At 35.6% G+C, this 11,751-nt stretch overlaps 1 protein-coding gene and 1 long non-coding RNA gene across 2 annotated transcripts; both read right to left on the reverse strand.

Moving 5' to 3' along the window:
- Positions 1-325: 325 nt before the first annotated feature.
- LOC127287913 (uncharacterized) lies at positions 326-7,857 on the reverse strand. The gene is made up of 5 exons (XM_051315065.1): positions 7,738-7,857; positions 5,850-5,953; positions 5,672-5,784; positions 2,331-5,271; positions 326-2,066 (listed from the first exon to the last, which is right to left on the reverse strand). Exons 1-5 carry the CDS (start codon positions 7,855-7,857, stop codon positions 326-328), a joined length of 5,019 nt encoding a protein of 1,672 aa, XP_051171022.1.
- Positions 7,858-10,590: 2,733 nt separating this feature from the next.
- Positions 10,591-11,224, reverse strand: LOC127287882 (uncharacterized). Its single transcript, XR_007843956.1, has 2 exons — positions 11,084-11,224; positions 10,591-10,758 (listed from the first exon to the last, which is right to left on the reverse strand). It is a non-coding gene; the product is annotated as an uncharacterized LOC127287882 (long non-coding RNA).
- Between the last annotated feature and the right edge of the window lie 527 nt (positions 11,225-11,751).

Genomic DNA, 11,751 nt, shown 5'->3' on the forward strand with positions numbered 1-11,751 from the left:
TAAAATTTGGGGGGAGAAATTTAGGCGAATTCATAATCGTCGCTACATATAAGTATTCTCAAATAATATAAACCGCGTACATTTAAATACGATATTAAGTTCAATATGAAACTCAACATACCGGCGGCCTTGATATACCCTGGTTATCAATGTTAAAGGTAAAAAATACAAAAAATTCATCAAAAAAAAAAAAATAGTATAAAACTCTAAGCAAAATTGCACGTCGTTTTTTTTATATATACACCGCAACTGAATTTCAAAAATGAAACAAAGACAAAATCTCGTAACACAAAAAAAAACAAAACATTTCGCTAAATTGACCAGACTAAGAATTCTCTTCGAATGGAAGAGGGCAAAGTTTAGTTATTGCACGCTTATACGTGCCCAATGACGTATGAACCTTTGCTACCCTTGCGATCCCATCAGCTCCCAGTTGAACTTCAATGATTCGCCCCATTTTCCATTGTACTGGGGGCAAATTATCCTCTTTGATAATAACCAAAGTTCCAACTCGAATTGATGGTTCATTCCTCGTTCTCCATTTAGCTCGAACCTGAAGCTCTGCGATATATTCAGCTGACCATCGTTTCCAAAAATGCTGCACCATCATCTGCATTCTTTGAAATTTCGAAAGCCTGTTCTCTGAAATGTGAGATAGATCTGGATCAGGTACGGCTAACAAGGTTTCACCCAACAGGAAGTGCGCGGGAGTCAATGGAAGTAGGTCGTTTGGATCGTCTGATAAGGGGCTTAGAGGTCGTGAATTTACACACGCCTCTACTTGAACCAAGACCGAATAAAAATCCTCGTATACAAGTGAGGCATCAGTTAATATTCTTTTTAAATGTCCCTTTACTGTTTTCACACCTGCTTCCCACAGACCGCCAAAATGTGGCGATCTTGGAGGAATAAAGTGCCACTGAACACTTAAATCAACAGCGGATTCGATTATGGTGGATTCATTTTTTAACAAAAAATCGGTCAACTCAGCGAGTTCCCTCCTTGCTCCCACAAAGTTAGTACCGTTATCCGAGTAATCATCGGATGGTTTACCCCTTCGCGAAACAAAGCGCCTTAATGCCGATAAAAAGTTATCGCTCGTTAAGTCACCCACCAATTCCAGGTGAATTGCCTTTGTCGAAAAGCATACGAATAGGCACACATAGGCCTTCGTTATTTTTGCTCCGCGTGTCTTTCGATCCTTTATGGCGAACGGACCCGCGTAGTCAACTCCGGTTCGCAAGAACGGTCGGGTTTGAAGCAAGCGCGACTCTGGAAGATCCCCCATATAGGCAACAGCAGATCTTGGTTTTGCACGATAGCATTTAACGCACTTTCTTACAACTTCTCGAACTTGACCACGACCTGAAATCGGCCAATACATTTCCCTGAGTGATGCCAGGACGGCCTGTGTACCGGCGTGACACAATCTTTTGTGTTCATTTTCAATTATTAATTTTGTTATTCGACTTTTAGGCAGCAAAATAGGGTGTTTTTTCGCGTAATCGAAATTAGAATTTTTTATCCTCCCTCCCACTCTTAATAGACCATCGTCCAAAAATGGACTAAGAGGAAGTATTTTACTTTTGTTTGACACGTTTTTACCCTTATTAAGCGCATCGATTTCTCGCGTGAATTTTTCCCTTTGCGCGAATTTACAAATTGCTATTGTAGCATTACGCAGCTCGTTTGTAGTTAATATTCCACTATTTCTGTCTTGACCTTTATGTTTCAAATTATGTACAAATCTTAAACAATATCCGATTATCCGACGTAACTTTGAAAAATTCGAGTATGCAGACAAAAATTCCGTGTTCTGCTCATCGACAGCGACCAACGATACAATCTTTTCCTCAGGAATGCAAATATCATTCTCGACTTCAATCGCAGTGTGAATCGGCCACTCAGAAACCGGTCGTTCTAGCCAAACTGAACCATTCCACCAAAGCTGACTGTCTCTAAGCGATTTCGGATCTAAACCCCTCGACAAAATATCGGCGGGATTCTCGACACCATCGATGTGGTGCCAGTAAGACTTTCCTACATTTTCGTGAATCTCGCTCACCCTGTTAGCGACAAACGTCTTCCACCTACTCGGACAAGATTGGATCCATGATAATACAATGGTACTATCTGTCCAAAAATAAAACTCGTCAAAGGACATTTGCAAAGACTCGCGTACTTTTTTTACTAATTGACTTAGAACAAGAGACCCGCAAAGCTCGAGTCTAGGTATTTAAATCTTTTTTAATGGAGCCACTCGTGACTTGGAAGTCAAGAAGCGCACCGTACAATTCTTAAATTTGTCATAGCTTCTAATGTACACGCACGCGCCATAGGCAACTTCAGATGCGTCGGAAAATGCATGCAATTGTACATTAATTGGATTTACACATAAAACGTGTCTCGGTATTTTAATGTCGTCAAGAGCCGATATATTTTCTCGCAAAGATAACCACCTAGTTCGCAAATCTAGAGGAATCGATTCGTCCCATGATAATTTGAGCTGCCATAATTTTTGTAAAATGATCTTGACTACTGTAGCAAAAGGAGTAAGAAATCCCAAAGGGTCGAAGATCTGAGCGATACACGATAAAATTTGTCGTTTTGTTATCATATGACCTTTGATTGTCAAATTCACTGTAAAAAACAAGACATCCTTTCCCGGGTTCCATAAGAGACCTAAAGTCTTAAAATCCTCATTCATACCAACAGTAAAATTTACATCTTGCTCATCACAGGCCTGAATGCATTCCAAGAATTCCCTGCTATTCGATGACCATTTCCGCAATTCAAACCCCCGCGCCCTTAAAATACGTGAGATTTCCGTGTAAATGTATTTTAACTCATTGACGGAATCTTTCCCAGTTAACAAATCATCGACGAAAAAATCCTCGAAAATTATTTTGCTTATAGAAGGAAGGGTGTCCTTGACACTCAAGGCTATTTCAAACAAACACCGAATTGAAAGATAAGCAGCTGGCGCGGTACCGTACGTGAGTGTGTTAAGCTCATACACGTCAAGCGGCAACTGAGGATTGAAACGCCAAATTATGCGCTGCAATGGTCTCTGAGAATTATTAATTAAAACTTGGCGGTACATTTTAGCAATGTCCGCCGTGATCACAAACAGGTGTTTCCTAAAACGTAATAAAATCTCGAATAAATCATTTTGCATTGCTGGACCTGGTAACAGAACATCGTTCAAAGATTTCCCGTTTGTAGTTTTCGCTGAACCGTCGAAAACTACACGGAGCTTTGTTGTGAGCGATGATAGTTTAAATACAGGGTGGTGGGGAATGTAATAACTGACATCCTTCGGGTCAATATTTTCAAGTTTGGTCATATGACCTAAATCAATATATTCTTTTATAAATTGATCATACTGTAATTTTAAGTCTTTTTGTTTTATTAATTTTCTTTCTAGGGATAAAAACCTCTTTATGGCGATCTCCTTGGAATCCCCTAAATCTATTTCCTGATCTTTATGTGGCAAAGTAACAATGAAACGACCATCGGGAGTGACCTGCGTCGTGTCTTTGAAGAAATCTTCAAGGGAATTATTTTTTAATTTATCGGAATTCGAAACAAGATATTGCTCCTCTATTTCCCAAAACCTACGCATTTGATCATCAAGATCATTTACCTTTACAAGATGACAAAGCGTTTTGTTTATTTCTTTAAAATGAGATAATGATCCTGAAACGATCCAACCAAATTGCGTCTTTTGCAATGTTGGTAAATCTGACCCCAGACGAATTTGTCCCTGACACAATAAATCCCAAAAAATGGACGCGCCAATCAAAAGGTCAACAGGACCAGATTCAAAAAATTCTGGATCTGCCAATTGAAGATCATCGGGAATATTTAGATCGTCGATATCAAAAGATACATTTGGCACATTGGCCGTTATATGAGGCAAAACGAGACAAGATAATTTGGCCTTAAAGGAATTCAACCTTGAATTGACCACAAAATTGATATGCCTAGTTATACGAGATTCCCCCTGACCGATTCCCGAAATATTTATCTGTATTGGTTTCGTATTCAATTTAAGCCTTCTGCACAAATCTTCCGTTACAAAATTTGATTGAGAGGCAGAATCCAAAAGAGCACGACACTCGTGAGGATTTCCGTCTCTATCTTTAATAATTATCAACGCTGTTGCCAAGAGTATTTGTTTTCTTTTCGAAGTTGTACTACAGGCTGTGAGAGACGATAAGGCGGTAACTTCAGATTCCAATTTCCTTAAATTCGACGATTCTAACTTTTCCCTTTGTTCTAAGTGTAGAACTGTATTGTGGCGTCCAGAACATTTTTCACACGACAACGGATTTCGACAATCATTTGTGCTATGTCTCTTTTTTAAACAGTTTAAACAAAGATGTTTTTTCCGCGCCTCATCTATCCGAGACCTTATTGGAAGTTTCAAAAAGGAATTACACGCGCTTATTAAATGAGAACCTTTACAATAGTTACAATAACCAGAATCCGTTGTCAACAAGGTTTTAGAAGTATGACGCATACGCGACGTTTGTGAGGCAGGCTTCGCTTGGTTAGCCTTGACCTTGTCCGATTTCAAACCCTGAAGCATCTGACAGCGCTCCGATAAGAATTTTAACATCTCTTTAATTGTAGGAATTTTGCCATGAATTTTTACTCCCTTCCAATCGCGCAGAGTAACCGGGTCTAATTTCGACATAATTATATTGATAAGAATCATGTCCCACCCGTCCACAGGCACGCCGAGCACCCCCAGAGAACGAATATTTTTTTCTATGCCCGAATGAATTTGACGAATACCGTCATATGATTCTTCCGTTAAACTTGGAATATCGAAAATCGCGTCGATATGGCTGTTTATAATTAAATTATTATTTTCGTAACGTTCTTTAAGCATTGACCATGCGATATCGTAATTCGCATCGGTTGTTTCCAGAGTTTGTATCTGCTCAGCGGCTTCGTCCGCCAAAGAGGATCGGAGATAGTGAAATTTCTGTACGTTAGAGAGAGAAAAATTCTCGTGAATCAACGAACTGTACGTATCGCGAAAATTTAACCATAATTCGTATGCTCCCGAAAAAGTCGGAATATTTATCGTAGGCAACTTAACGTGACCAGTAATTGTATTTATTTCAGAAGGTGATTGATTACTCAAAACACTATTTGTTTGTGATTGTGAAAAACTCTGAGTCAATTTATCGGCTCTGTTTATTATTGTATTAGCAGCACCGACAACAGCAAAGAAGGAAGTCTCGAAAGTTGTTATGCCTTCAATTAATTTATCATTTTCACCTTCTAATTCAATAATTTTATTTTGAATCCCCATAAACTCATCCAAAATTTGATTAATTTTACTAGTTCGCGCCTTCAAATTTTCAAGATTATCGCCACTTTTAAATTTAGCTACGAAAGTTTCAAAACGCGTTAATGTAGACTTTGCAATTTTTCTTTTTTGTTTCAATACTTCTAAACTCACGGTCTCAGAATCACCCGACATGTTTGATTCGTTAGAGTCGTTTCCCATTGTAAAAAATTTATTAAGAAATTTAAAAAATTTTTATTTTAATGAACAATAAATTAGACGAATATCAAGTAAAGACGTGTAGAAATTTTTATGAGGATATAAAGGATAGGTAATAAAATATAAAATAAAAGGAAGCGCTTTCACCTGGTGGATGATAGATGCGAAGATCCCCACTCCAGGAGGCAGCTCCCAAAGTCAATTGAATATGAGATAGAGGCAGCAACTCAAGTTCTGGATTCGAGACCTCTCGTAGATTCCTGGATTAGAGAAGCAGCGTGAAACGAAATTGACTCAGGTTCCGGACTTCTGCAGATTCCAGTACAAAACTGGCCTGATGATATCTCGTAGTGGAGATGAAGTACGAACAGGATCCTGATGAACGTCCCAGTAGATGACTGGCTTCGTTGACTCGTAATTCCTCGGCTTCTAGTAGTACATTCACTCGATAGAACGAAGTAGCGTTCCTTTTGATTAATAATGGTCGAGTTGGGAAAAATGTCTACTTCCAGCTTCGAGACTCCAAAAAATCCAAAAATTGAGCTTGTAGACAATCGATTGACAACGACGAATGTTGAGAACTAATTTTACTTTTGATGTTTGAGAAAAAACTCAAATGTTCCACTACAGTGAGACTTTGAAATATTTTTGGCAAATGGTGTCACCGCATGGCAATTAATTTTCCATTAATTCAATTTTCCGGACGAATAAGAAAATCCGGCTCGAAGGACCATGTTAAATTTGATAAAAGGTTTTGTTGAGTATTTTTCACTCACGTGTTAAAATAAAACACTTTTTTTATACTTATAATTTGGAGTTTATTTTAGAGTTTACTTGTAAATTTGTCGTGTCTATACTGTTCGACTGTCGTCCTAAATCTGGTCAGTTCGCGCGTTTCTTCTTAATCCCCACCGATGATATAAAATTTGGGGGGAGAAATTTAGGCGAATTCATAATCGTCGCTACATATAAGTATTCTCAAATAATATAAACCGCGTACATTTAAATACGATATTAAGTTCAATATGAAACTCAACAGTTGAAAAAAAATTAAAATTGTTGAAACTAAGTCAGAAACCCAAAATTTAAAAAATTATTGATATGCACTATAACTGTAGTTATAAAGAATATGTGGTAAAAATTTGGTAAGAATCGGTTCAGTAGTTTCAGATATTTCATCAACAAGGCGTTAAAAAACACTGTTTCCAGAAAAACGCATTTAAAGTTAGCGGATTAGCATGCTCGAGTTCTAAAAAAAAATTCGAAAAAATCTGTTTTTGGAAAATTTTAAGTGTAGTAGACTCCTCTTGCACATTACTCAAAAAAATTTTATTTAAACTGATCCAATTCGCAACGATCATTCTGGTGACGAATTAAATAATTCATACTCAAATAACGTGTGCAGTTACCGACAACCGGGGCATTTTTTAAACTTTAAATGACATTTTATCGGAATTTATTAAAGATTTAGTTATAAAATTCATTTCAAATAAAAGATTTGGGTTAACATTTATAGTACATAAGATTAAAATTAAAAAACACTTTGATAAGAGTTTATGATATTAATTTACAAAATGGTATGAAAATAGCGAATGACACTTTTTAATAAAAGAAAAAAATATTTAAACTACTATTTAAATAACATTATATTTATTAATATATTATCTCAGATTTAATGCACAAAAAAGTTGCTTTTAAAATATAATAAATGAAAATGATTATAAGTGGAAGATTTAAATACATATAAAATATATGTTTAATAAGATTTACTGTTAAAAATGTTAATAATTTAGATGTTAAAGAATTAATATATAATAAAAATAAAATCTTTTTGCATACTCTTAATTTTTAAAATTTAAAAGGAAAAGGAACTGTTCTAAGGGTTCTTCAATTTCAAATTAAAAAAACACCCCTAAGGCACATACATATATATTTAGTCAGTTTCCCAACAATTGCTTAGGTGGATATCAACAATTCCTTTTTTCGCTTCTATTATTATCCCTGGCGCTAAAACATCGTGAAATGACACAAAACGTTTGTTTATTGTTGGAAGTACAAATCGCATGTGTTCTGTATTATACGCCCCCCTAAGTCTTGAAATTCTTCACCTATAAAACCAGCAATTGTTTCATATTCATGCTGAAATGATATTATATTCTTTATGACCATAAATTTTTTGTCGCGACAGTAAACTATATGATCACAATATTTACGCCGAACGCATTATTTTCCTCCATTTCTACAGTATCATTAGCTAAAACTTGAATTTCTTCGGGGTTTGCAGGTCGCATTCGTCGTCTTCCTTCGCCAATAAAATAATGCCCTTCTGTCATGTCATCAGGTGCATGTACAGTTTTTTTTCTAAAAGATCTTCTATTATATTCCGTGTTGCCGGACAAATGTTTTCTTCTTCAGCGGTACGCAAGATAGACTTTTTCATGAAGAAGCAAGTCACAATTTGTTCAGCTCTGTGGTTTGGACTTGTGGCCGATTCCGCAATCGGTCTATTCATCGATTCGAACGGTAAAGTTGAAAACACCCAGGCAGGACCCCAATCTTCTGTTGACGTACCGGAATGATTATTTACGTGAACATTATACCGCATGCTTACCTCGCCGTAGTGCTCTTCAGTTTCGTTCACAATTTCTTCTTAGTTAGTTTTCGCTTTAGCCAAGTCCTCATTCGTAATAGATGCATTATTCAAAATGAATATTGCTTCACGATACTTAGCTTGATGGCTGAAATACGGTCCAGGTAAGACACCATCAAGACAAGGAAGCATATAATATAAAAGATAATTACGCCACTCGGATGCTTTCCACGATTTCGATGTCTGTAGTCTAAGCGGCTTCCTTGCAATTCTTGAGGATGTCTTAATTTTTTTCAAAATAGCATTAATAGCATTCCTATTTTCGCCATGCCCTATGTACCAAGCTTGTCCTACATCTGTTATGTGTTTTTCATTGAATCTTTTAGCGTTTCCTAAATAATCTTTGTGTGCAATATCAACGACTTGACCCTTTATAAGGTCGAACCTTCTAAGACTTAACAACCGCGAACAACCAACGACACCTCTAGATTCTACCCCAGTCCTCATTACCATTTGTAAATCATGATCCATTTTTTCCATTGTACGCAAAACTATTGGCTCGGCATTAAAAATCCATCGGTGTTGAACGCTTTTCCCTTTCGCGAAACAGAATGTACAACCGTATTCCCCGTTATATTGTTTCATTCATACGACAACTGGTCGAGCAACTGAGTCTGCAGATAGAGTAACAACAGCAAATTTTGCTGATTACCTCTCTTTCTGGTGTTGGTCTCCAAGAAATTCCAATATCATGCAGCTCATTTAAATCTACAACAATGGACTCTATTATTTTTCCCATATTGGGTGTTTTCTTTCCAACCCATATTCCAGCCATAAAAATATTTCTCTTCCTCGCATGGGGTGATAACTCCATTGTAAGAGAAAAAGGTAAGTTGTAGCTTTGGATGATTTCGCAAGTTTTAATCTCTTTCTACTTTTTTACCATTTCCGATAAGTTGATTGCATTCTTCACAGTATAACCGATAAACTAAGTTTGCGTCGTCCCTTCCTAGTGTCCTCCATAATTTCTTTCTTTGTTATAGGCAAATTTATACGAGTATATGTCTTTTTTAGTAATTGCAAACGCTGTATAAGCTGTTCGTAAGTCTTGTTGTATTTTACGGCGAATGTTAATTCAATTAATAAATGATCGATTGCTTTCAATTCTCCATTATCTTCTAATGGCGCTCGCATTCCATTCATACCTGCAAACCCTTGAAACATTAGTCGATCTGTCAGTTCATCTACTTCATTTTCACTATCGGATGTACTCTCTTCGCTACTTTCTGCAATTTCGTCTTGTACTTCTTCTTCATCGCTACTAGTCATGAGTCCGTGGTCTTCTAATTCTACGCTTTCTGGTCTATCTATACTATCCGATCTGTCTACACTTTCCGCTCTATATGTCCCATCAGATCTGTCTACGCTATCAGATCTGTCCACAGAATCAGATCTATCTACGCTTTCAGATCTATAAGTATCTTCTGATACACGAGGTCGTTTAGCGCTATTTAAATGCATACATTCTTTTACAGACATACCTCCATTCTCTCCCTCACTGTCACTATCTACACTTGAAAATGTACGACTCCTAGAACAACCCGCGTGCGAAGTCTCACTTTCCAATTTTCGCTCCATGCTTTACTTGTCCTTAAATCTGAAAATAAAAAATATATATATATGATATAATGCATAAAAGGAACAAATATTAATACGTCAAAAAGTGCTACAATGACGAATAGTTAGTTTTTCTTGAGAAATAAATAAATACATTAATAATTTAAAAATATATTCATAAACTTTTAACTGGTCAAATAAAGCATTTTTTGATTGCCTTGAACGTAAAAATTAATAGTAAACTGTTATATATTCTTATACTTTTTTAAAAAAATACATTACATTAAAATCGTATGAAAAAGTATTGAAATATTCTGTTGACTATCGAACAAAAGTCGAATTTCTTAATAAGAATAAGAAAAATCGGGATTTTGCTTAGAAAAGCATCTAAATCAATAATTATTTTGTAAAAACCACCTTACATTGTTGTTCCACACTCTCTAAATCTGAATTAGTAAAAGGTGAGCTATTAATTTAAATTATTAAGAATTTCCACTAATTTTTAATCATTTTTTTCTAAAATTTTAGTAAAATAAATTAAAACTACTAAATCAAATACTAATATTTTACTAAACATTAGGTAAAGAAAGATACACAGGAATCTAAAAAATCAGAAAGGAGGCTTATTCAGGTTCTAGGTGGAGCTAAAGAGGATTCCAATTTTGTCTCTGGAAGTTTTCTTGAAATCTATTAACTTTTCGAATTTGATATGCCACCATTTTGAACTTTTAATAACTGACTTTAGATTTGAAACCAGTGACCCTAAAAACCTTATACCATGTTTCATTAAGGGGGGAACACCAGTTGTAAGTCAACAAATAATGCTTTTTACAAGAATATTTTCCAAAAGAACAATGAATCTTTTTAAAGAATACTATTTATTAGTTAAAAGTACATGTAAAAAGCTGTAATTTAAAAGAAAAAAAAAATTTTTTTAACAAAAACTTTTGGAGATATGAGCCATTGAAGTGGCGCCTTAAGAAAAAAGGCGAATTGCGGTGACCAGCATTCTGCAAGTATACTTCGTCTGAAATACAAAAATGAAATTGATTTACATTTATTATAAGATTATCTAGTTCGTGATCGAAGGATTTAAAAAAAAAAAAAATTTGACAAAATGGCGACCTGTCAAAGTCAAAAGTATGATTTTCGTTAAAAAAATACGGTCGATTTTCAGCTATATAAAAAAAAGTTTTGCATAAAAAAAAATCCTTCGATCACGAACTAGACTTATATGTGTAAATGAAGAACACTAAATTTTAAATAAATCGGTTTAATGGTATTCGAGTAATCGTGGTCACCGACTTGGAAAATGTCTTTTTGAGAAAAACGCATTCAAAGTTTCAACTTACTTTTTTTTGTTCAGAAGAAATTTTGTTTCCAAGTTACAAAGAGTCATCGATTCCTGGACCATATAATAACTCTTCCGCAGTGGTTGCCGATTCTAAAATGCCAATTTGCTGCCATCTGTCGTTAGGGTCAGGTATGGCTGGCCACCTTGTATGAAGCCACGGGACGCACCGCTGCAGTGTTCTTTATATCTCATTTATTTTTCACCGGATCAACTTTGAAATTTACAGACACATTTCTAAATATGTATACTTTAAGAAAATTCACAAAAAAAAAATCGATTTTTCGAAAGTTACAACTGGTGTTCCCCCCTTAAAATCTATTTATCATGGATACAGGGAGGTACGGTACTCTAATCTCCAAAACCCCCACACTTTATTGAAGGCTGTGTTACGAAGCTCAATGCGGGTTTTCAACATTAAAAATGGTTGATCTTTAAGAAACTTTGTTTAAAAAATACCAATTTTCGAAATATGTAACTTCCATATTAGATCGTTACCCAAGTAACGAGTTTCAAGCGAATTTGATGAATTTTCAGAAAATTGTCTGGCATATTGGATCGGCAATTTTGAATTTCTTAAAACTAACACCTAATTCGCTATCAGCGAACTTATAAACCCCTGTGTAACAAGAAAATAAGAAAATTAAAAAAATTCCCCTATTTTTTGAA

This window comes from Leptopilina boulardi, unplaced genomic scaffold (assembly GCF_019393585.1).
Source record: "Leptopilina boulardi isolate dan_hultmark-lab unplaced genomic scaffold, ZJU_Lbou_2.1 LbouV2_377, whole genome shotgun sequence".
NCBI lineage: Eukaryota > Metazoa > Arthropoda > Insecta > Hymenoptera > Figitidae > Leptopilina > Leptopilina boulardi.

Excerpts from the sequence above, each read along its gene's own strand:
- LOC127287913 (XM_051315065.1), bottom strand. The coding sequence starts at position 7,857 with ATGACAGAAGGGCATTATTTTATTGGCGAAGGAAGACGACGAATGCGA. Across the intron at positions 5,785-5,849 it reads GATATCATCAGGCCAGTTTT|GAATCTACGAGAGGTCTCGA; the intron begins GTACTGGAATCT and ends TCTCTAATCCAG. Across the intron at positions 2,067-2,330 it reads TCTGAAGTTGCCTATGGCGC|GGTGAGCGAGATTCACGAAA; the intron begins GTGCGTGTACAT and ends TGTCGCTAACAG.